At 42.3% G+C, this 26,703-nt stretch overlaps 1 protein-coding gene across 1 annotated transcript in view; it reads left to right on the top strand.

Annotated features, from left to right (window-relative positions):
* Window positions 1-26,703, top strand: part of COLEC12 (collectin subfamily member 12) — a 105,713-nt gene that overhangs the window by 65,000 nt on the left and 14,010 nt on the right. Inside the window, exons 3-4 of the mRNA XM_065830981.2 lie at window positions 17,844-17,966; window positions 26,161-26,259. Coding sequence (XP_065687053.1) covers window positions 17,844-17,966; window positions 26,161-26,259 — 222 coding nt within the window. The remainder of the gene's footprint in view (window positions 1-17,843; window positions 17,967-26,160; window positions 26,260-26,703) is intronic.

The raw sequence follows: 26,703 nt of genomic DNA, 5'->3' as shown, positions 1-26,703 counted from the left end.
CCTTCTCACTGTAGACATGAAGATCATTAGCTTGATTGCAGCTTCATCCCATATGTGCTACCTTGAAGCCAGTGTCCCTGGAAGCTACTGACCCCACCAGGAGGTGCCCTTGGTCACCAGTCCCGGGAGACCTTTTGTCTTGGTCTTTGCATGACTGGCCTGGCCCTGAGCTACTGAGCTTGTCTGAGGTTGCCCAGGCTCTAAGTTCTGTCTCCAATATGAGAAGGCTGGAAAGTCACAGCAGTGGGTTGTGCTTTTGGAGTCTCTCTGTCGAACCGGCTGCTCATCAATGCTGCGATGCCCAAGACCCGTCCAACTGGCAGCTCATTGCAGCAAGCTGAGAAGCTGGAACTGCCCCTTAGGCTTTAACATCATGATGGAAATATTTCAGGCCAGGTTGGACAGGGCTCTGAATAATGTGATCTAGTTGAAGACATCCCTGCTCATTGCAGGGGGTTGGACTAGATGACCTTCGAAGGTCCTTTCCAAGCCAAACTGTTCTATGATTCTATGGAAACTCTTTGGTAGTGTCTTGTCTTCTCACCCGTTACCCTCTTTGGAGCCACTGTTCTACAAGCACAGCACACAGGGCTTGTGCTTTTTGTTCCCAACATGCTCTCAGCTACATGAATGTTCACTTTCTGTAAGTGGTCCCAGCTTATCCCATAATTCAGCGTGCTTGAATGGCTGCCCTGTATTCATCATTAGTTGTGCATTAAGTTTTGTGTTCCTTTGGAAACCTCACAAAGTTTGTGTCCGTGGCTGATAGAGGCCAAAGAAGGATCTCCCACAAAGCTGGATGCCGTTTTCAGACAGTCAAAAATATTATGGAGCAGCTAAGCAGTTTAGTGACTAATGAAATAATGATTAAAAATTAAATGCTCTTCTGTCCTTTGGCTTCTGTCCATGTAAAGCAAAATTTTGACCTGAGTTTGCTCATGCACCTTGGCAGAACACTTAGAGGAAATTTCTGTGAGTGCCTTTAACTTTTCTTTAACAAAGCTCACAACAAAACAAGGACTGGAAGACAGAAGAACCCGCATAACAAATTGGACTGCACTTACAATTTCTGCAGGAGCGTAACACTTCTGCTGGGCATATCCTCTCTTGTCTTTTGATAAAGAGCTACCGGAACATCTATCAAGTGGTTTAACCTATTTTGGGGCTGCATTAGTACCATGTGCACAGCTGTGCAACAGCATCCTCTAAAATTGTACAGACATTGATCCCACCAGTAAAAACTAGTATTCGTGTAATAGGATATGAAGGAGCTGAATCCATTCATTCACCTTAAAAACACTTTTGAAAGTTTTTGGGTTTTGCAGAATTAAATAAAGTCTTATTTAAGCTATTTAGAGTAATGCATCATTCAAATGAGCAAACAGGATGCCACTTTTCTGGTGAATCAGGCAAGAAGTGCAGAACAAAAAGAGCATGTGAAGTCATTAAAACCATTAGTCTCTTATGTGGAAAGGTTACATCTTATGTAACCTCTTATGCTTGTGGAGGCTTGAGTAAGATTCAGTCAGAGTACCAGGAGGTGATGTGTGAAGTATGCTTAGCAAACCAACTGTATCTTTCATGAAAGATGTTCTGCTCACACTGAAAGCTCTGTTTTTCATGGTTCTGTTTTTGATGTGTGCCTTTAGGTATAGTTTATGGGTTTCAGCATTTCCAGCTCTGCTTTTCAGGAGTATATAGTTCAGCCATGGAAAAATTCATACTGGCTGAAATTTGGCATACAAAGAACCGGCCAAGAAATACATGTTCTAAGTCAAATAAAACTGCTCAGAAACAGACATTTTTAGAAAATGTTTTTACTCTTAATACATGAAAATTATTTGTCAGCCTATTATTTAAAAGTCTTAGAGCAGTACTGGGACTCAGTGCCTGTGGACTCTGAAGACACAAGGAAGAGTTATTTTGAAGTTTATTGGATTATCCTTAAATAGGTTATAGTGCTATGTGTTAATTTTTTAATCCAAAGTTTCCATTGAGCTGCGACTTTGGCTGCTTCACTTGCTCTTCTACTCTATGCTTTTAGCTAGACATGGAAGAAAATATATTTTCCAGCTCCCTGGTGGAGTGGTAGATCTACACTGATAAAAATTGCATGTAACACTTTGGAAGCCAGAGAGGTTAGACTTGTGTAACTGAAATTGTGATAAGGAACAAGAGTGTTTAGTGCAGTTTAGTGCTGAAAACATTTGACACTTGCATTGAGCAAATAAATTATAGTGTCTCCACACTTAGGTTGAAAGACTGTGGGTCAAGGGTGTGATGTATTTCTCTGTTGGAGTTCAAAAGGGCAGCTGCAGAGCATGGCATGAATAACAGCCAATATTGACTTATTTGGGAGCGAAAAGCAAGATGTATTGACCCTGAATTTAAACATTGACCCCAGATTTACTTCAGTCATTTTTTTTTTTTTCGCTTCCAAGGACCAAGAATCTTGGTATTTGGAAAGAAATGAGTTGAAAAACAAATTCAGGCTTAAGACAAATGTGTGAAATTCTATTAACTTTCTAAGTGTTTGCCACCTTTTACAATAAGTACAGAAAAGGACCATTTTCCTCATATTTTCAGTGGTATATCACAGCACAATAGGGAAACCTGACTGTTACAGCCATTATTTGAGGACTTCAGCATCCTTCAAATAGTTAAAGATATGATAAAGTTACAAGTTTAGAAGAACACTGGAAACCAATGACAAAGTTACACAGCAGCTATTTAGGTTTGCAGTCTGAAAGTCTTTGGCATTAGCTTCAGGAAGAATAATTTTTCAAAAAATATTAAAGTTTACACATATTGACTGTCTGAGTTCATTCAGTTCCCTTCTTTCTTCTTTCCTGAACTGTTGCCCTCAAAATAAGTAAACTTTATTTTCGACTACCTTGGGATTGCTTTCACTGAAACACAAGCTAAGATTTTTGGGGTTTTTTTTGTTTGTTTCTTTTGTTATATAGGAGTGTACCTTTCTCAAGAACTTTTAATAACATATTTACACATCAATTAAGGAAAAAAAAAGAAACACCACAAAAAAAAGCCACAGATGTCTCCCTTACAACTTCTACTCTAAAATAAAATTTTCCAAATTCCAATTTGTAGATACAGTTTTGTGTTATGCCTTCTGCCTCTTAATTAAATGTCCTTTAGTACCTGTGATTTTCTCTTGATTAAAGCACATAAAGTTTATACTGAAAACTTCTATTTTTTTATTTATTCTTCTGGATAAGAAAAGCATTTGGTTCCCCTGATAAGACTTGTAGGAATGAGCCCTAAGCATCTGGAAAGCCTTGAGTCCTCCATCTGCAGATGTGGAAGCAGATGAGCCCCATACCTCATGGCAGCCCCCTCCCCTACATGCTGCTTTGCAGCCAGAAACCCTGAAACTCCCTAGCTCCATTAAAAAATATTTTCCAAATACTTAGTTTTCCCTTATTTCATGAGCTATCAAACAAAGAATTATAGATGTAATACAAAATCAGCAAGGGGTATATGTTTCAGGAAGATTATAATTATTGCAGTTATTGTTATTCCTATTGTTGTTGTTACCATAGCAACATGTTTAATTCTTTGTTAGGGGGTGGTCTAATGAATTTCCCAAGATAAAAAAAAATGGCAAGTTGCTACAAGGCAAATGTACACCCGACAGATTTAGTAGGTTAATGCTTTTAATGGATTTGTCAACTTCTGTTATTTCCCTGATTGCAGCTGAGTTTTCACCTACTTAACATGGCGATGGCACTGACATTAGGAAGGCAGTAAGTAGGTAGGTGGTATGTTTGTTGGACTCCTGGATGGTCCCTTATCTTGTCTGTGACCACAGTGCTCTGGATGCCCTTCTGTGTAGCTTTTCCTTACTTCTAATAAGCAGATTTGATTCAGCAGTTTTCACTGTTTGTCAAGACAGTGTAAATTTGTGTATTGCTTTATTAGGAGGAAAAGCATGAATTGCATTCATCAACCACGCTGCCACCTCTGTACAGAAAACTTTAGTAATTTACAGAACAAACATTTCATTTCTTGATACAGGTGAATATTAAGTAGCGGAAAATCACAGAAACTGTGATGGTATTAGGTGGACAAAATCTATTTATCAGGGCAGTTTGCTCTTTACATTGTACAGCCATTGCACATTGGCACAACTCTGTGAAAAACGTTCTGATTGCCGGAGAAATTCATTCTAAGTCTGCTTTTTATCGAGGAAATTAGATGCTAGTGAGGTGTGTGTGAGCCAGGATGTGGGGAGAGCTTTGGGGACAGAGATACTGCAGGACAGAGAGAAGACAAGAGAGAGGAGAAAGTGGAGAACAGAATGAGAAAACTGAAAGGTGGTAGCTGTGTTGGGTCACAGTCCTTCTTCTCAGCCTAGAGATCCAGCTTCACAGAGGAAAAGTTCTATCTTGGAAAGATGAGATTCAGGAAAATGAGGCAGAGACTGAGGTGGGTTGGGGGACACTGGCTAGGTTGGAGGATGGGAATGGGATTTATTGTCCCTGCCATCAAGCCTGTAATATTTCTGAAGAAAAAAATCCCTACCTTTAGAAAGTGGTTTTAAAAGGGCGGTGAGGTGAAAAATAAATCCTAGGCCTGCCAGCCCCTCTCATTTAGAGGTGATTTACTGCCATACCTCGATTCTGCCGAGGGGAGTAAGGCAGCACACTCCCAGAGGAGCAGTGTTTATACCTGGACATAATTTCTCTCCTCTAGTTGAACATGTAGCCTCAGGAGATTAGGAATAAATTTACAGCCAGTGGAGTTGTGACCATGAGCTACGTCCGATGTGGTGCCTGTGGCGAGCCTTTCTGTTCTGTTCAGGGGTGGTGTCCCAGGCAGGCATTCTTGATATCATTATGGAAAAGGCCAGTCAGAAGCGACAATTTGCACTCACAGCCATGATTAAATGAATGAGTAGAGCAGGCTTCTGTAAATGTACTCTATTCTCTGGACACAGTCCAGTCCTTTGACACAGTCCCTCACAGCATCCTCACAGCTAAATTGAGGAGGTGTGGTCTAGACAATAGAGTAGTGAGGTGGGTTGCAAACTGGCTTAAAGAGAGAAGCCAGAGAGTGGTGGTCAATGGTGCGGAGTCCAGTTGGAGGCCAGTATATAGTGGAGTGCCTCAGGGGTCAGTACTGGGGCCAATATTATTCAATACATTCACTAACGATTTAGACGAGGGAATTGAGTGTACTATCAGCAAGTTTGCTGATGACACTAAGCTGGGAGGAGTGGCTGACACGCCAGAAGGCTGTGCTGCCATCCAGCGGGACCTGGACAGGCTGGAGAGTTGGGCGGGGGATAACCTGATGGAATTTAACAAGGGAAAGTGTAGAGTCCTGCATCTGGGTAGGAACAACCCCAGGTTCCAGTATAGGTTGGGGCATGACCTATTAGAGAGCAGTGTAGGGGAAAGGGACCTGGGGGTCCTGGTGGACAACAGGATGACCATGAGCCAGCACTGTGCCCTTGTGGCCAGGAAGGCTAATGGCATCCTTGGGTGTATTACAAGGGGGGTGGTCAGTAGATCGAGAGAGGTCCTCCTTCCCCTCTACTCCGCCCTGGTGAGACCCCATCTGGAATATTGTGTCCAGTTCTGGGCCCCTCAGTTCAAGAAGGACAGGGAACTGCTGGAGAGGGTCCAGCGTAGGGCAACAAAGATGATTAAGGGAGTGGAGCATCTCCCTTATGAAGAAAGGCTGAGGGAGCTGGGGCTCTTTAGTTTGGAGAAGAGGAGACTGAGGGGTGACCTTATTAATGTTTATAAATATATAAAGGGTGAGTGCCACGAGGATGGAGTCATGCTCTTCTCAGTGGCAAACAATGATAGGACAAGGGGCAATGGGATCAAGCTGGAACACAAGAGGTTCCACTTAAATTTGAGAAAGAACTTCTTCTCAGTGAGGGTGACAGAGCACTGGAACAGGCTGCCCAGGGAGGTTGTGGAGTCTCCTTCCCTGGAGACATTCAAAGCCCGCCTGGACACATTCCTGTGCGACCTCACCTAGGCGTTCCTGCTCCAGCAGGAGGATTGGACTAGATGATCTTTTGAGGTCCCTTCCAATCCCAAACATACTGTGATACTGTAATACTGTGATACTGTGACTCACTTTATTCTGTGAGGTCCTACTCTGTTGTTCCTCGTGACCCTCTTCATTTTTAGAGCGTAAGTCCAGCTGTATGATCACATTCCAAATAAGGTCCCTGTTGTTAAGTATCCAGCACTAATAGAAACACCTTCACCTCCTCTTTTACATGCACATAAATCTTTTAAGTTCAAAGTAATGTCCTCAGATGGACCTTTCAGTTGAAAAATATGCAAATTTTGTATTGGAATGCTTCTTAATGAAGGCAGGAGAAGCCGTACCACTAAGTCCAGCTAAGGATGGATAAAGGTCTATGTATTAATTTGAAGCATCAAATCAGGTTTACCTTTTTTCAGTTCTGTTAATGCCAGCTTTTCCAGCATTACAACTGGAATATGAAACAAAGCCTGTAGATACAACTAAATCTGCATTTTAATGCTAACAAATCACAGTTTTTATAACTTTCTCAAATTTTTGCTTTTCCACGTGAAGCTGTGCATACTTGTTGGTAGCCTACAAACATTTTATTTTTCCTGCTGAAAGCCTCATCAAAAGCAGCTCTATATTTTTCCCTAATGGAAAAAGAGAAATGCAGTTTTCCTGCCATCAAATATGGTTGAAACTTGATGTTGTTCTGCTGCAGCAGATAGGGGAGGAGAGATTAAAAAAAATTACAAATGAGAGGGGCATCCAGTGTGTTTCCAACTACCTAATGAAAATTAATTTAGATTCATATGAGTTAGAATCATAGCATAGTTTGGGTTGGAAGGGGCCTTCAAAGGGCATCTAGTCCAACCCCCTGCAATGAGCAGGGACATCTACAACTAGATCAGGTTGCTCAGAGCCCTGTCCAGCCTGGCCTTCAATGTCACCAGGGATGGGGCATCTACCACCTCTCTGGGCAACCTGTGCCAGTATTTTACCACCCTTGTTGTTTAAAAGCACACTGTGTGTGTTGAAAAGCACACTTGGGACTTTAAAATGCCCTTGAATGAATTACCTGCCTTGACTGCATTAGAGGTGCATGTGTGCACGTATGTACCTGCACAGAAACATCTGTGGAACAGATAGTCTCCAAATATTCCTGTTTGACTTGTGCAGGTGCATTTCAAAGTTTAATTTCTCTAGATAGCTGGAACAGCATTTGCAGCAGCATCAGCACGTACAGAAATGTTGCCTTGTTGTGCATGGTTGCAGTCTTCATTTGGTGAGGCTGAACTTTTCTTTGGTCTGTAGAAGAGTGATCCAATGTTTCACAGAATCACAGAATGTTAGGGATTGGAAGGGACCTCGAAAGATCATCTAGTCCAATCCCCCTGCCAGAGCAGGAACACCTAGATGAGGTTACACCAGAAGGCGTGCAGGCAGGTCTTGAATGCCTCCAGAGTAGGAGACTCCACAACCTCCCTGGGCAGCCTGTTCCAGTGCTCTGTCACCCTCACTGAGAAGAAGTTTCTTCTCAAATTTAAGTGGAACCTCTCGTGTTCCAGTTTGTACCCATTACCTCTTTTTTCCTATCATTGGTTGTTACCGAGAAGAGCCTGGCTCCATCCTCGTGACACTCACCCTTTATACATCTGTAAACATTAATGAGGTCACCCCTCAGTCTCCTCCAAGCTAAAGAGACCCAGCTCCCTCAGCCTTTCCTCATAAAGGAGATGCTCCACTCCCTTAATCATCTTGGTTGCCCTACGCTGGACTCTCTCCAGCAGTTCCCTGTCCTTCTTAAACTGAGGGGCACAGAACTGGACACAATATTCCAGATGTGGTCTCACCAGGGCAGAGTAGAGGGGAAGGAGAACCTCTCTCGACCTACTAACCACCCCCCTTCTAATACACCCCAGGAAGCCATTGGCCTTCCTGGCCACAAGGGCACAGTGCTGGCTCATGGTCATCCTGTTGTCCACCAGGACCCCCAGGTCCCTTTCCCCTACACTGCTCTCTAACAGGTCATTCCCCAACTTATACTGGAACCTGTGGTTGTTCCTACCCAGATGCAAGACTCTACACTTGCCCTTGTTATATTTCATGAATTTTTCCCTGCCCAACTCTCCAGCCTGTCCAGGTCTCGCTGGATGGTGGCACAGCCAATGTTTCTAACATTGTCCTTTCCATAATGTTAAACATAGCAGAGGAAGTTAGTAAAACCAAGGGTGAAAGCTTCCCCTGAAGAGAATGGCTTTTCCACCTGTTCTCTGGACAACTTTACCATGTCCCCATTGAGTTACTCTGCAGTACAGGTGTCACTGCCGGTGGTGTTGGCACCTACCACACTCACAGCCCCGGATGAGATCATGTTGCCATCTTAAAGAAATGTATCTTAAAGGCCACAAAGCACAGAGTTATTATTTTTTCTACATACCAGTCAATGTAACACCATTACTAGGGTCACTAACACCAAAATCTGTGTGTATGTGTGTTACCTTTTTTCCTCCTTTCAGTCAAATGTAGTTTAAGACTAAAAATTTTGTACATTAATAATCAAATTATACCGTCTTAATTAGGAGCTATGTTTCATTAAGAAGGTTGTTTATTTAAGAAGGGAGGGCCTGCAGTTAGACAAAAATGGCATTACTTTGCCATCTGGCTAAATGCCATAACTTTGAAGGATGGATAACTTCCGTGACTTTGCTTATGCTTTGTTCACTCTAGTTTAAATTAACTAATTGGATGGAATATCCTCAGGTTGTCTTCGGAGTCTGTTGCACAAACCAAAGATCTGGCTTTGATCTCCCTATAGATCTGGCTGTATATCTGCTTGAGAACTGATCTAAATTCTTCTCTGTTGGGATACAGTTTGGGAGAAGCACTTTGCTGTGATGTATCATGGCTGTCTTGCCTGTCATTGAACAGGTCTTTAGTTCATATATGATTTTCATCTTCTTTTAACTGTTCTAGTTTTTCTCTCGTCTTCTGAACAGCCTAATTAGATTTTTGGGTTTAGTTCCAGGGACGTGCACTGAGTGATCTCTTGCTTGATTTTCAGTCACTGAGGGCAGGCACATCTCTTTCTCCAGACAGTTACTTTAAAGCACCAGCACTTAATTGTTTTTTTGTTCTGGTTTGAGTTAAGCTCTACATGTGTCTTTACATCTAACAGTCTATGGGATGCTGGTGTGTGTGATGTTCTTACCGCATTGCTATGGCTGGACCTTAAACCATTGTAAATCCATGATTTTTCTTAAAATTTACCACCCTAGTCCTTCAGTTCTGCTCATAATATTTGCCCAACATGCAGTTCAGATACTCAGCAGTCTTTGCCTAGCCTGTGTTGTGGTTGGGTTTTCTGTATCCTTTCAATTAAGATATTTAGTGTTTAATCACAGTAGGACATTGTTTGGTCGTACTATATAATTAAATGGTGATGGTTGGTGAAGTGTATAATTAGGATTTCTGACAATTCATTGTGAATCTCTGGTCTACTGTGAAGAAGAACAAAGCCAGAGAGAAAATGCTGGCTGGGTTATATAAATAAGTAAGAGATGATGGTCAGGCTGAAAATGAGGGTTCTCCCCTCCTTTAATGAAAGGGTTTATGTACATTAAATAGAATAAAGTATTTCTTAGGCTGAAAGCTTTCCAGAGATAATAGTGTTGGCCCTCTGAGGCTCTTTATTATGTCAGATGTGGGATTTGGATTTACGGGAAGCGGCCGCTGCCTCCAACAGACTCAGTCTCGTGGAGGGGAATTTGCCCAGCCCCTCCTGCCTGCAGAACTTCAGGCTGCAACCTGTGGATCATCAAGGGTGGGGTTTTTTTCCAGGGTGTCCCAGAGAAGGAAACCCCCTGTTTCCACTGAAACATCTTGGGCTCTTGGGAAAAATTGTCCCACTCCAGCTTCAGGGAACGAGGAACATAGTGAGCCCTGCCAGCCCCAGCCCCAGCTCTTGGTGGTGAGAGTAGCTCTTTTCGGGGCAGGATTATGAAAAATCCTGTAAATGGTGGATTCTTCTATTGTCTTGAGCCTTAAGGAAAATCTCCTCCCCACCTTTCTTTTTTTGAACCTAGGAATATGCTGTTCTCCTAAAGTGCAAGCTGAAAGACTTGTAATTATATAGCTGCAAGAATCATAGAATCATAGAGTAGTTTGAGTTGGAAGGGACCTTGAAAGTCTAGTCCAACCCCCTTGCAATGAGCAGGGACATCTTGAACCAGATCAAGTTGCTCAGAGCCCTGTCCAGCCTGGCCTGGAATGTCTCCAGGGATGGGGCATCTACCACCTCTCTGGGCAACCTGGGCCAGTGTTTCACCACCCTCATCATAAACAAAAAAAAAAATTCCTTATATCTAGTCTAAGTCGTCCCTCTTTTAATTTAAAACCATTAACCCATGTCCTATCACAACAGGCCCTGCTAAAAAGTTTTTCCCTGTCTTCCTTACAGGCCCTTTTTGAGTACTGAAAAGGCCTCAATAAGGTCTCTCTGAATCCTTCTCTTCTCCAGGCTGAACAGCCTCAACTCTCTCAGCCTGTCCTCACAGCAGAGGACTTCCAGCCCTTCGATCATTTTTGTAGCCTCCTCTGGCCCCTCTCCAACAGGTCCATGTCTTTCCTGTACTGAGGGCTCCAGAGCTGGACACAGAACTCCAGGTGGGGTCTCACCAGAATGGAGCAGAGGGGCAGAATCACCTCCCTCGACCTGCTGGCCACGATGCTTTTGGTGCAACCCAATATATGATTGACCTTCTGGGCTGCAAGTGCACATTGCCGGCTCATGTCCAGTCTCTCATCTGTCAGTACCCCCAAGTCCTCCGCAGGGCTGCTCTCAATCCTTTCATCCCCCAACCTGTATTGATGGGGGGGTTGCCCCAGCCCAGGTGCGGGAGCTTGCACTTGGAAAGGAGCACCAGGGTGAAAAAGAAATCCCACAGTGTGAAACTCAGCATAAAATCACAGGAACTGGCATCACTGGTCTCGGCAGGAGTCATGCAGCTCTTTTGAGCCATCAGTTCTCAGACCAGTCTTTTTAGGTGTGTTTTTTCCTCTCCAGACGGTATTTGTACAAGCTGCCAGCTACATAACAGGGTGATCGGGTTATGCAGGACCATGTAGCAACCTGTGAGGATGGAGTGGTTCAGGGTTGGTCCATTTATTTATTAATTTATGAAGAAAGAAGCTCTGTGTCTCGCGGTGTTTACTTGAAATATAGAGTGGCTGTTTTGGCCTCTGTCTTGCTGCTGTGTTTCATGATTTTCCACCTGGCATAGGAAACCTGGCACAAGTTAGGTGAGTACATACCCACCGCTTAGATTTCAAGTTTTGCTTCTTTAATTGCTTCCTAGTACATAACCAAGAAACCTTTTCAAAACAAGCATAACTTGCGTTTATCCCTGTTTGATTACAAAACCAGAAGCAAAACTAGCAGATTCTGGAACAAATGACAGCATGTTTGTGCTAAATATTTTTTCCAATGGCATTGTGAAAATCTGACAGTGAAGTTAAGCAGGCTGTTGCAGTCCGCCTGCCCACAAGGCTGCACCACCTGGGCAAGCAGGTCCATTGGCATTGGGGAGACAGGGCTTATGAAGACTGTGGATGTGGGAGGAAGGCTGGCACTCATGTGCCCTCAGGGCCGAGCAGAGAGGAAACCAAGGGAAGAGACAAAGAGTAAAGAAGGAGGTGGTAGCAGACACAATTTGGTAATATCTCTTCTGGTTTATGATATGCAATGAAGGGCCTTAGTTTCCCTGGTCTATACCTCTTCTCAGCAAACCCCGGGGATGGATGTGTACATCTGAGGATGCCGTGGTGTGAGGAACAGCTCAGTTCAAATGAAGGCAGCAGCACGGCTCCTCCAAACTAGGTGCTTCACAACTGCAACCTGAGGGTTGGCGCTCCCCTGTAGACTGGTTGTGCAACGACCGTGATGTTTGCTTTTTTAGCCACACTTATGCCAAGACGGGCTACTCAGCAGCATCTAGGTCGCAGAGCCGGAGAGGGGCTGGGGGGCATCGTGCAGCAGCTGGAGGGGCAGCTGCTCGGAGAAGCCCCAGTGAGCGCTGTGCTGCTTCCCATGCCTGCAGCCTCACGCTAAATGCCCATCGAATAACTTGGGGATGGGCACGCACCTTTATGCATTAACCAGGAAAAATTTAGAGTGTCTATTTACAACCTAGCTCAAGCTATAGCCTTTATAGTGTAAGAAAATACTTTAAACTGAAGGAAGGAGATTTATCTCAAAATAATAATTTTAAAAAAGCATAAAACAGTCTCAGTTTTTGCAAATTATAACAATTATAAAGAACTATTGCTTTCTGAGCTGTGTTAGTCATATGGAACTGTCATATCATCAGTTTTGCTGACTGCAACAAAACCATTCATGGAGGATCACAGGAATTGTTTTCGTGAAGAGTATGTTAATAACCTGTAACATCACACAGAAGAGAAGACAAAAAATCTCATTTTGAATGTTGTGGCTGGATGGATCCAGTAATCTCAAAGCTATACAAAGTTTATTGTTGGTAAAGATGTGTCTGCTTTTGATTTGAGTGTGCTAATGTAATACGCTGAGTTTGTGTCAGTACAAAAGCTTCTCTGTAAAAAACATACACACACATATGTATTTGAATATGAATATATTTGAACATAAATGTGTGTGTGTGTATGTACATACTTATATGCCTGAATTTTAAAATCCTCTCTGTCCTAAGAGACAGATTTACTTTCCTAATGCCTAGGCATGCATACTAGTAAAAAACAACCATTTTACACTTCGGTGCCTGAATTGTAGCACTTACAGCCAGGTTGTTCAAGCGATTTAGTTATTTAGACCTAGAGAGAGCTCCTCATGAGATCATCTACATTTGCTAGTGAGTTAGGCTCCCACTGGGAACTGGTTGCATTTCTGCATGGTTAAGTACCTCTCAATATTTAATTCCAACCTATGTGTTGAATCATAGAATCATAGGATGGTTTGGGTTGGAAGGCACCTTGAAGATCAACTGGTTCCAAGCCTCTGCGATGTGCAGGGGCACCTTCCTATGGTAGGGGGGTTGGAACTATTAATAGATGTATGCAGTTTGCTCAGACCTCTTTAAATATAACCATTACATTTACCGCTCATCAGTTTTGAAAACATTAGCATTGAGAAATTTATCATTTGAAGGCTGCAAACTAGGCTTGCAGTCTTCCTTCCGAAATTCAAGGGATATTATCTCTTTTCAATTAATCACACTGGGGAAAACCCCTCCTGACTAATGTATGTATTTTCATTTCCTGTGCTACATTTCTTCAAGTATCTTATCAGTACGTTTTTTGTCAGGGTTACAAAGGGAACTTTACATCTTTGTCAAAACTGATATGCTAGCAGAAATGTTAAGAGACCACCTAATATACTGCAGCAACAGCCAAGAAAAGGACACAGAGGCAAATGATTCTAAAAAAATTATTCAGGAAAAAAAGTATGCATATCATATTTGACTGTTCAAAGATGTGCTCCTGAAGCATAATATAATTGAGGAGTCAAGCATTTTGTAAGGTGGTTACTCTATGTCAAAAAGCAAAGATATTTAGTCTCCCATTAAAAAACACAGAACAACAACAACCAAAAGAAGAAGAAAAGAAAAAAAAAAAAAGCAACAACCAAAAAGACCAGCTTCTCCCCCAGAAAAACTTCTGCTTATCTGGAGCCCCAAAGGAATCTGCAGATGTATACCCCCTGCATGAGAACAAAGTCTTCAGTTGCTGGAATGCAATGCTATAAAAACAAATACTACAAAGCTTGATAACAGGGGGATGTCTCACTTGCATATTTTTTTGTGACTATCTTGGTTTGCAGAGAAGGGGGTCCCCAAAGCATGTGAGTCAGCAGGATCCCTTTGTACTGGGTTGCTGTCTGTTTGGCCAGATGTCTTCCCAACAGTGAGATAGAAAAACCAGAGCTCTTATTAAAGTTACTGGGGGAAACGAATGGAAAAAAAGCATGTGTCCAGCGAAACGAGGCACTTTGTGTCCCATCTGATATTTATTAAACGTTGATCAAATCAGCAGTGGGAAATGCACATCATGCGGAAGTGACCCTGGCTCTCCGGGTCTGGAAGTTAGTGACAAACGTCTGGGAGCAAACCAACATCGAAAACACGTGTCCAGGACGCAGAGAGGAGCGTGCTGCACTGGGAGCAACAACAAACAGAGAGGGGCTGACTTCAGCCCAGAACCCCCTTTTGCAGATTTGACATAAGTTCTATCGACAAAATTAATGTGCAGGGTCTTTCCCAGCTTTCTAGATGAGAGGTTACACGTCTCCTGGAAGAACACTGCATTTTATGTAAGTCACGAAAGCAAGCAGTCGAGGGGTTATAAGTGGGTCAGTCTTGTCAAATTAAAAGCAAAGCATGGGCTCCTTCAGGCTTGACTCACGTCTTTTGTGATAAACCTGCATAACTTGATGCTAACATGCTGGGTTTTGTGTAATTACTGTTGTTGCTTAATGTTTTGGCCATCAGGTCTTTTCAGAGCAACCCCTCAATAAAATAAGTGTCCTCATAGCCCAGATTTAATGCATCTCCTATATCAGAACCATCTTATTTGCGCTTGGTCCTTAAACAGGATAGTGGGGAAGAACAACAGAGCAAGTCGAAGCCAGGTTCCCTGCTTGGGGAGGTCGTGGAGCCCTGATTATACTGTAATTCATCCTTACACAGAGAAGGTTGCATTCCTGGCTTTTACCTTTGCTCATAGCCTGGATTATTTAACTACACAAAAACACATCAGAATGAGCCTTCCAAATCTTTTCTTCACGGTACCTCTACCTTTAGTAATTTTTATTTCTTTAATAAACTAGAAAAACAGCTGTTATTAATACTAGCAGCAGAGTTAAGAGCTATGTATTTCCACTAAAGAGTAAATTTAATAGCTTTGAAAGACTTTACTGTGTCCATCTCCAGGCAAAGGAAAATAAAGGACACCATTAAAGCTTCCTGGCTTTCTACTCCAACCCTGGACCTGGGGCAAGTTACATGAGGGTAGTGGGGGTTCGATGGCAGTCAGATGCAGTTTTAAGCTGAGAGGCAGAAAGCAACAGCAGGCAGTGCAATATACAGTTCTGGCCCAGCTCATTTAATGGAATCTCTCCTGCCTATATGATCACTGTGTTTATGTTATTGAAACCAACAGCACTGGACTGTTAAAGGATGGAAAGGTCTGGCTTTTGTTGGGGTGCTGTTCTGATGTCAGTTTGAAATACACTGAAAGTAAAAGTTCCAAAAAGCCAAAGTGCTGTTTTATTGAACGAGCGATAGAAAGGATTCAGACAAGTGAAACAAGATCCTAATGAAGCACTGGAACATACATGATGCTGGATGCTGAACTGCAATACATCCAATGACATCAGTGACGTTTCAGCTCATTACGCCGCACAGGAAGACAGAGTACAGTGACAGAAAGCAGGTCATGTCATAAAACGAGTAATCTTAACATGAGATTGTAATCAAGTGAAACTTTTCTATGTGCAGTTCCTGTTGAAGGTTTTGTTTTTATTTCTGCCTTTCTCTGTGCTTTGTACCTCTGCAGTCTATCAGTCTTCCCAGTTATGGACCTGGTCCTGCTTCCATTAACATTAAAATAGGGAGGCCTAAGCTTACTATTATCTGTGTATTTAGAAGGTGAATGTGATGTGCTTTTTGCCCCAAGTTTCTCGTGGGGTTTTTTGATATGTGGGATGTTCAAAGACTTACCGGATTGGAATCAGAATTTTAAATCTTTCATAGGAGGAACCTTGCATTTAGTGCACAGGAGCTCAAAGGGCCCATTAGTACCAGCTAACAGCAGCAAAACACCACGAGTTCCCACAGTGGAATAATTTCAGTCTCTAAATACCTACTGCAAACTTTTAGAAACTTTGCTTTCCCTTTCTAGCTTTTTCAGCAAGCAGAGCTTGTCCACTATCAAACTTCTTGAGACTTGCAACCAAACAAAGAAAACCAGCCGACACATCAGGATCCCTAAGCAAACTTGGCTAATGAATTATGGACCCTTCACTTTTTCTTTTGTAGTGAAGCAGTTGTCAGTCTCCAAAATCCAAGTCACCAATAAATGGACTATACAACTGAACGTCTCTGTGCCAGCTCCCTTCCTTCCCATGTACACAGGCAGGAGAGAAGCCTTTCCCCTCTGAAATTTCTGCTCTTAGGTTTATGCTTACAAATCCTTGTCTCATTTACCCCTGATGTTCCTGTCCCTGAAAAAAGATCCAGATGTTCCCAACTGATCTCAAGCCTAAACCCCAAGGAACCCAAATCTGTGACATGGCTTTCATCACATGTAACAGAACATGACATCACAGCTGACAGATTTAGAAAACACATGACATCATGTGGAAAGTGGGCTGAACTGCGAGAGATGCATTTCTGCCTTAGCCAGCTAGCATATGTGCAGAGGGAACTGAGGAAAACACCTTGTCAAATAAACTTAGTATAAATACTCTACTTGAGTTTCTCCAGTATAGTAATCCCTTTTTCAAGTACCCTGGGCTTAAGGAAGTCACTGGAAAATGCTGCTCTTTGAGAGAGAAATACAGTTGACTTAACTTGATATGTCGGTCACCCGTGCTTTGTGAACCCAGGGGAAGTGGCCTGTGCTTTCCTCTTAGAAAAATGAAAAATAAAAAACTGCTCTGCAGAAGGTCATGACTTGGGGAAAGTATAATCAGCTGTGGGTTAGACCTCAGGGGAAATATAAGTTACTCATAAAAAGCTACGAGCAAGTTTTGATTAGTTAAGTAATCTGGTACACAGAATTTATTAGAGCTTAAAGCTTTCCTGTGGGACTCCCCTAATAGTACACAAATAGAGTAAAATATCAAAGAAATGCGTTTTCTGACAGAGACAGAAAGCTGCAGTTATCCTGATCTGCTTAATGCACATTGGAAGGAGGGATAAATCCCACCATTTGTTCCGGCACTGTGGCCCAGTTTTCATGTTTTTACACATTTGTGTTTCTGATTAATTTCTTGGTAACTTAATCAAAGCTTCCAACACTCTCAAGCTGTATCCGAGGAGCATGTCAAGAAAAGAGGAATATTGCTTCCCTAATAGACTCAAAGATAACAAATGAGTCTGCAAAAAGCTAAAATGTAAAATAGTAATGACCTGTTCTCTCTCATCAACTTGAGGCCCTTTTTCTTGTCCACAAGGGAAAATTCACCAGCATTTTTCTGTTGATATAGATGTACCACTGGCTTTACCGGATAGCACCCCTTCTTCTCTTTGCAAATAGTGCTCTCCAGACCCCCTAAAAATCAGAAAAAAAAGTCTGTTTCATTATGGAAAGAGCATGTTGACATGGTAGCCATTTGTGGTAATGGTGGCAAAGCAGGACAAGTACTCCTATCAGGTTTTCACAATCATTTCTGTATTTTCCTTCTGTCAGAGCATTTATTGTCTCCTAGGGAGACTGAATGCTAAGAAGGAGCTGCTGCAGTATGCTACCTGCCCGAGGAGATGCTAATAAACATTTGACTTGCAAAGGTCACCATAGTCTTGTTAGAACAATCAGAAAATAGTCTTGTCTGTCAGGAAAGCCACAGATTTTCCTGTTTCTCTTCCACATGCTAAAATCCTGAAGTGATTGTATTGATAAGCTGATGCTTTAACTACCATGGAGTCTATCCAGGCAGAACAGGCAGATAAGCACCTATATTATCATCGGCTTACATAAATATTTATTTCTTTAGAAAATGGAGGAGAGGAAATGGGGAGACAACACTAGAAATGTGTTCTTTACTGTTGTTTTGAAATTCTTAAAATCTTCTTTTGCAGGTATTCAGGAGGGGACGCAATGTACCAAGTGTAAAAATAACTGGGCACTGAAGTTTTCCATCATCTTATTATATATTTTATGTGCCCTGTTAACAATCACAGTAGCCATTCTGGGATACAAAGGTATGTATGCACTGAGCACAACATTCCACTTTCAGCTAAGCATCCAAGCGTATTTACACAGATAGATGTGGTCTAGACAATAGAGTAGTGAGGTGGGTTGCAAACTGGCTTAAAGAGAGAAGCCAGAGAGTGGTGGTCAATGGTGCGGAGTCCAGTTGGAGGCCAGTATCTAGTGGAGTGCCTCAGGGGTCAGTACTGGGGCCAATATTATTCAATATATTCATTAACTATTTAGACGAGGGAATTGAGTGTACTATCGGCAAGTTTGCTGATGACACTAAGCTGGGAGGAGTGGCTGACATGCCAGAAGGCTGTGCTGCCATCCAGCAAGACCTGGACAGGCTGGAGAGTTGGGCGGGGGATAACCTGATGGAATTTAACAAGGGAAAGTGTAGAGTCCTGCATCTGGGCAGGAACAACCCCAGGTTCCAGCATAGGTTGGGGCATGACCTATTAGAGAGCAGTGTAGGGGAAAGGGACCTGGGGGTCCTGGTGGACAACAGGATGACCACGAGCCAGCACTGTGCCCTTGTGGCCAGGAAGGCCAATGGCATCCTTGGGTGTATTACAAGGGGGGTGGTCAGTAGATCGAGAGAGGTCCTCCTTCCCCTCTACTCCGCCCTGGTGAGACCCCATCTGGAATATTGTGTCCAGTTCTGGGCCCCTCAGTTCAAGAAGGACAGGGAACTGCTGGAGAGGGTCCAGCGCAGGGTAACAAAGATGATTAAGGGAGTGGAGCATCTCCCTTATGAAGAAAGGCTGAGGGAGCTGGGGCTCTTTAGTTTGGAGAAGAGGAGACTGAGAGGTGACCTTATTAATGTTTATAAATATATAAAGGGTGAGTGCCACGGGGATGGAGTCATGCTCTTCTCAGTGGCAAACAATGATAGGACAAGGGGCAATGGGATCAAGCTGGAACACAAGAGGTTCCACTTAAATTTGAGAAAGAACTTCTTCTCAGTGAGGGTAACAGAGCACTGGAACAGCCTGCCCAGGGAGGTTGTGGAGTCTCCTTCCCTGGAGACATTCAAAGCCCGCCTGGACACATTCCTGTGCGACCTCACCTAGGCGTTCCTGCTCCAGCAGGGGGATTGGACTAGATGATCTTTTGAGGTCCCTTCCAATCCCAAACATACTGTGATACTGTGATACTGTGACAAGCAGTTTATCACATTTTTACCTTAAATATCAATACCATGGCAATGTTATTTGTTCTACACATGATCATTCTTCCACCATGAAGGAGTACTAACCCAAAGACTTAATGCTCTTTCTATACCTTGATTTCACTGAGCTCTTTTACATATATCACACCTTTCCAGAATAAATATCCTCCTTAATGGAACAGCCAGAAAGAGTTTTACTAACACAGTATTTATCACAGGCACAAAGTGTAGGATCAGTATTACTTTGAAACATCTGGCAGAAAGATTGAACCAGGATGTGCCAATATATTATCTACAACTATTTTGATGAACAAAGATACTTAGACACTTTTGACAGTTATCTCAAAGATTCTGGTAGCTGGGCAACCCAGAAATAGAGAAAATGTCATTTGTGCAAGCCATCAGTTGGGCACATTGGAAAGCACAGCTGAAAATTCCCATACATCCTCAGCACTAATTATCTGTAGCCACTTAGGCATTTTTATGAATGGATTCATGTAAATGTCTGTTTGTTTTACAGTCACAGATATAATAAGTTAAACAAATAGGATGTGAGTTTCTGGTAAGAAAAAGAAAGTGAATAGCATCATTGTGAGTGTTATAACAGGATATCGTGGCTTGTTGTGGAGAAACCCAAGCTGGCTTTAAATGAGATGCTTGAGTATGGCTCTGAGAGTAGCTTCAAACCCCTCCAAGAGGCTGGGTAAATATTCATGTGATTAGCATGCAGTGCGTCCTGTGCCGCCAACAGCTGCACTTGTAGTAGAGCTGACATCACCTCTGGTCCTTTGCCAGTGAAAGAAAAGGAAATTGTAGAAATAGAAAGGGATAAATACTTATTTAAGAGGATTTGGTACAGTTTTGAGCAGGAAGAAAATTAAAACTGCTTTGTTTGGATGGAAGATTTAGCCAGGAAGATGAGAGAATGTGAAGTACAGATAAAGATACGTTGGTATTCCTTTTTCATAATAAAGCAGATGAAATGTGGCAAATTAAAATCAAAAGTAAATAAATGCAATACATACTCAACTGGTCAGACATTCTCCTGAATAATGTGTCACTGGTCTCTGGAGGTCCGATTCTGAGAAAAAAAATCTTTCCAGGATTCGTAAACTTGTTCTTGATCAAAAAAGATATGGTCATTTGGTTATATGGACTAGGGGAGGGCAAGGTTAGGCCTTTTGCAGGTACAAATGTGCAGAGATCTACTTACAGCAGGGGAAGATGGATCCTTCTAGGCTATAACCCAGCCATTAAATGCCTGAGATTTAGCAGAATTTTCCTCAGTAGGGTTTTATACAAGTTCTGGGGCTCACCAGAAGACTCAGACTTCACTTGACATCACAAATAGCATATCAGGTTGGAGGGACCATTGCTCTATATCTTGTTTTTGCAGATGTTTGTTTGTCTGTGTGTAGGAAGCAATAGCAATAATAACACTGTCCAAAAAATCTCTTTGGGAGAGGGAGTTTCTCTTCCTTTTTTCAATTGACAGTTTTCAAGCTTCTTTCTCCATGAAGGCTCTCGCCTGTCTTTCCCTCAGGCTTTGCTCTCATCTTGAGGCCTCATCTTTGCTACACTTATTTCCAAACCTCCTTCTTACACTGAGTAATCATTTGTGCCTGACCAGGGACTGGTCTTTCTGTCATAGAAGTACTGAGACACATCTATCCAGGGAAAGGACGAAAGAATTTATTTTGCCACAACTGAAAAAAAAAATAAGTGGGGGGTGGAAGAAGACTGTAGGAAGGTGAATAACGCACATCTTACAGACCTTAAGACATCTTGGTAACCACTGCTCCACTGCTCACCAACCTGGTGACTGCTCCACCTAAATGCCAAGGGAAAGAGGCATATGCTGGAGAAAAGTTCATTTTAATCCAAGTCATCCCTTCTGTAATGCCAAGCAGCAAATGGTCTAATGTCAGGCATTAAGTTCGCCCTTTGTCCCTGCAGATTAAGAACTTCATCTCCACAGTGCCTACATTCTGATTTGCATGACATGAGTTAGACAAAACCCCCGTTGACAGTACGTACTTAAAGGAATTATTGCAAAATTTTTGTTCATTGAGAAGGAATTAGGAGTTAATGGAGGAACAAAACTCAAAACAAAATTTTATAGAGCTCTTGAACTCTGCATCAGAGTTTGGCTTGTCTTTTTTTATTGCAATATTACACTGAAAGAAGGAATTCTGCTGGCATCAGGGATTCTTTCAGTCTCTTAGCTAAGTTTCCATTAAATTTGTCTCCCACACTTACATTTATAAAGCCCAAAACAACTCTTAAAACTTTCATTTCCTACATGGTATTTAGATATCCTTTGTGATTTAAGACGTTAAAACTACTGATCAGTGGATTAAATATGGCAGGCAGAGAAATAACTCAATGGGAGGCAAAGTCAATATAGAGCAAACCTCCAAACTGGCGGTAAAAATTACATAGTAGGTTGGAGAAACCTGAAACCAAAACATGAATTAAACATCAAGGTCATGAAGGAATAACAAGCTGAGTTTACTATTAGTTTGCTTTGAGAAGACATATTAAATTATTGTTAAAAACATTAATAAAGCAATCTCTAATTTTTAATGCATACTTTCTTCAATTAAATGAAAAATACAATGCTAAAATTTTTATGGCAGCAGCCAGTGTCAGATTAGCTGACTGAAGGTGAATGATCCTCCTGGGACTCACACCAGTGAGGGAAGCTAGCATGCTCTCAGCTTGAATTTCTGGTAGCTCTCAATCTCTGGTCACTCCTTGTTTTTAGGTGTCTTGACTGATACCCATCACGACTTTCATCTACTTCTTCCATCTGTCTCCCAGACAGAGTTTACCTGCCATCATCTAAGGCCAACACACCCTGCTGACATGGCTCATTTTATCCCCGTTTCTGAAACAGTGGCTCAGATGCAGACAGTCCTCACTGTTCTGGTCAGCAGCTACTTGAAATTTTGGCTTCTACTGGAGGTTCTTTACCGTATTTTCCATAGTCACATTGTCAGAAAGTGAGTGGTAATGTAGAGAGATTTGACCAAGCTGAGAATTCAGGGGAAGCTATCCAAAAGCAAGCTTAAGGCATAGACAGACTTGGCAGAGAGCAGCAGACTGTTGAGAGCAGCAGAGTGGCCTTCATAAGGGATATTATGGCTGGTCTGCCTGTCTTGCCTTTGCCTTTTTCTGGAGAAGATGGAAAGTGGCTGTTCAAGCCCAGGGCACTCCCCAGAGGTTGACTTCCACTCCTGAGAGTGCTCCACATGCTCACCTACAACTGAAGGCTCCATCCAGAGATGGTGGTAGGAGCTACTGCCGGAAAGGCATTCCCAATAATAGGACACCCCTCCATGTGACCCCTTTTGACAGCAAGAGCAACAAAATCTACTTTGGCCACAGCTCTTTACTCATTCTCCCCAGAGTTCATCCTTTCCACTTGCAGAGCTATGGCAAGAAACTAAATAAACTACAACTTGCTTGCAGAAGGAGTTCAGTCATATCAAGTCCCTTAGGACTGCAATTTGTTTGAACATGGAGGTAAAGTTCCTTCCCCTGTACAAAGCAAATATGTTCATTGGTTTGTCTATGGCATGACAAAATTCAGCTTAGGCTGCATCACTGGGAATCCTTGAGCTAACCCTGCAGTTCCTGTTTGCAGAGACCCCCCCCCCTTTTTTTTGCTGCTGGAGCTGGGTGGTTTGAACTTGGCTCTGGCCTCTGTCCTCTGCTCTTCACATGACAGGGCTGACTTGCCCTCTGAGAGGAGAAAGAAATAAAATAAAGGAAATGGTTTGCCTGATAGAGCTAGTCTGCACTTTGCATCAGTTAATCTGGGTAAGTCATCGCCAGCTTAGTGTCAAATAGACAAAAATCAATACCTTGCATATTTGAAAGCAGCCTATTTTTTCTGGCCTCTCTAAACCAGCATCTTCCAGCTAAGTGTCATGCCACCCCTCCTGATTGCAAGCTGTTGCCTGGCATCCACTTACATGCTAGAATTATTATAAAAGCTATTACTTTCTGTAGTAGACAGGCTGCTGGGGACTGAAAGACCTTCTAACAGTGCTCATTACTGATCTTTCAGACACAGCCCAGGTATGGTCTGCCCCAAATACTATGGCCAATTGTCAATAATACCGGTAAGGCTTCTGAATAAATCCTGCTTCAAGAAATTTTTGGGGTGGTTCCACACAAAGAATGTCCATAGCTACAGACCCACTTTGCTCTTTTTTCTTGTGAGGTGGGATTATTTTGTACTTTCAGCAATGAAAATACCATATGCTGTTGTATCATAGAATCACAAAATACTTTGGGTTGGAAGGGGCCTTCAAAGGTTATCTAGTGCAACCCCCTGCAATGAGCAGGGACATCTTCAACTAGATCAGGTTGCTCAGAGCCCCGTCCAGCCTGGCTTGGGATGTCTCCAGGGATGGGGCATCCACCACCTCTCTGGGCAACATGTGCCAGTGTTTCAGCACCCTCATTGTAAAAAATTTATTCCTCTTGCCTAGCCTGAATTTCTCCTCTTTTCATTTAAAAACAGGCCCTGATAAAAAGCCTGTCCCCATCTTTCTTGTAGGCCCCTTTTAAGAACTGAAAGGCCATATCTTTAATTCCATCCAATATCATCTAACTGTCATACAGGCAACTACATATTCATAGCTTTCCTACTATTTTCATTTCCTTTGGACTCTTCAGGGGAATATTTTAACCCAAGTTTCCAGTGTTAGATTTCATTCAGCCATGAAAACAATTTTGTTATTATAGGACAGCATAAGATCTCAATTTTACAAACTTCAAATCTGAAGTACAAACCAACATGCATTTGAACAGCAAAAGGAAGAGCCTACATTTTTCTTTCATTATTGATAATATATATTTTCAAGATATAATATATATTTATTTCCTAACTCCAAGTGGGGAAAACAGGTAAATATGACAGTAAATGTGAATTAGCAAGACCCGTAGGTGATGTGACATTGCTTGTCAAGGCACAGGTGAAACAGAAGCACTTGGAGTAGTCCTGCTTTTAAAATCCAGATGGTTTCATGAAGTCCTGTCTAAGTGCCCAGAGTAAGCCGTGTCCTTTGCAGTCACTACCCATAAGAAAATAAGACCACCAGAGACTGAGCAAGGAGCTGCCTAGAGCTAGCCAGAAGGAAGAGCCAAGTATGGTCCCCATGCTCACTGCATGTGATGCGTATGTGTATACATGCGGCAGTGGAGTGTGAGAAGTAGCTGAAGGAACTTTGCTGATCTGGGCTCCAGCCTGGAAGAGAGTTGGGCAGGACAAACAGAGAATCAACTCTGGCTTCATTTAGGAAAAGTGCTATACGGCTTTTTTGGCAAGTAACTTTAATGGGTAAAAGAACCAGTGAAGCATTAGTGCTATACTGGGGGGGAAATGCCTTTGAAAGTAAAGGATATTGAGCAATGGTCCTCCTGAAAAAGCAAAGCCATTATTGTAGCTTAGATGTGATATTGAGCAAGCCATGTGCCATCGTCCCAAACAGAAAGCTGCACTCTGACTATCTTTGTGTACACAGAAGTCTGTGTTTTACTTGTTAGCAGTATAGAAAGGAACAGGCAGGTAATTCACCAAAGGATGTCTGGTCTGTCTGAAAACCTTGAGACTTTTTCTCTGTTGTAACTCCATTCACCTCAGTGCAGTTGCAGCAGAGATAATCTTGGTATGCTTTTTCTCCTGTTAGTTTTGGGGAAGCAATAAAAGCCTGCTGTGTAACTGTGGTACCCAGACTCAGATAAACAAGGGCAAAAGTTAATGAGGGAGCACTTGGTGGACTACACTTTAAAAGTCCAGGATTCTTGTGGTTGCTCATGAGCAGCAAAAGATTCCCTAAATTTCTGCCTCAGGTAAAAAGCCCAATCTACATAGCAGCAACTTCTATGAGGCTATTTCCTAGCTGCAGATTATCTCACAGCCAGAAAGAATTACTGGTACCCTCTACCCCACACAGGTTTACAGAATTGGCTTCACTATCTCAGGACACTGGAAGCACCTTATTTCTTCTGTTTGAAAGGAGGGGCTGGCACAATAACTTGTGTAGCCTCTCCCAGGGTTGGTTCAGATCCATTCTGCTCCCAGTGTAGCAAAAGGGCCAAATAATCTTTTGATGAGAAGAAATTTCTGTCCCTTGTTGTGGCTTCAGTGCAGAAGCGTATTGGACAAGGTTTGGTGTGGAAGATGAAGGCTGCCTCTGACCTTGCAAGCATTTCATGTTTTTGCCACAGAGCCACCCCTCGTTCTTTATTTGTTGCTCCGTTTTTTCCATTTCCATATCAATTCCATCAATAATCACATTGTCTCAGTGACAAGAAGATGACTCAGACATTACTAAATAAAGACCACATCAGCCATAAATCTGCACTTGCTGAATGATCATCCTTTCAACGGGGCAGAATTGTTTCAAGACTGTTTTGAGTGATCTGCGCAATTATCAAGGTGTTTAAAAGCTGATCTCCAGAACGTTTAGTAATTTCATCTTCAAACTGCTATCTCATACCAAAGCAATTTTTAATGATTAAAAGGCACAGGGAAAAACAAGCAAACAAACAAAACATTATTTTTAAGGATAAATGGCTTATAGTAAAATAAAAGCATGTCTTCTCTGATACATCTGAGCATTTAGCAATTAGTCTGCCTTTTCCACACCGCAGTACGCTTGGAGCATGGAAATACCGTTTAGAGAAAAGGACTTAGTTCATGAGGAAAACCCACAAAGAGGGATTTCCTCATTCAGGAGAGAGATTGCTCATAAGCAAAAAAGCTTGGAGACTGTTGTCAGACCAAAGAACTGGAAGAATGCTGAGTCTCACCAGCAGATAGGAGCTCATCCTTCCAACATTTCACAGAGCAGGAGCAAAGTATAGTGGCAAACAAGGCAATTTTAAAGTGGTTTCTTTTTTTGTTTGATGGTAGCAGTGTTTTATTTGTTTGTTTCCTTTATTGTTTACTAGACTTTCTTCATAATTCCACTTTTCTTCTTTCCATAACGTACTGTTTCTCTTTCCCCTAGTTGTAGAAAAAATGGACAATGTGACAGGTGGCCTGGAAACGTCCCACAGAAGATATACAGAAAAGCTCACAGAGGTGGAGAGTGATCTGAAGAAATTAGGTAATCTACACACAAGCAAAGTCCCTTTGTATTATGGCTTTGGGGTGTTCTCCTGGCAGATGGTGGCAGGAAATTTATCTGAAAAATCTCTGGCTATGACAAGAAAGAGCACTTCTATTCCAATTTCTCAAGTACTTGGGAAAGCACTTAAAAAAAGTTAAGATCAGCTCTACTTAGGACAGCATTTTAAGTATACTTCAATAGTTACACTTCCCACTGAAGTCACTCTGAAATCATTTATACTAAAGTAAACAGACACTTAAGGTTGTCCTCAGGAGAGAGTCTTCTCTGAGGTAGAGATGTAAAACATAGCAGAAGCTGTTCCACAGCACAAGAGATTCTACATAAAATGAAAATCTGTCAGCCAGTCATCCTGATGCTGTTTTAGCAATTACGATTCAAAACTGAATGACATTTTAAGGGTTGCACAAATAATCAGCTGTT

Source organism: Patagioenas fasciata, chromosome 2 (genome assembly GCF_037038585.1).
Source record: "Patagioenas fasciata isolate bPatFas1 chromosome 2, bPatFas1.hap1, whole genome shotgun sequence".
NCBI lineage: Eukaryota > Metazoa > Chordata > Aves > Columbiformes > Columbidae > Patagioenas > Patagioenas fasciata.
The sequence above is the reverse complement of the archived record's forward strand: the minus strand, read 5'-3'. Positions and strand labels throughout refer to the sequence as shown.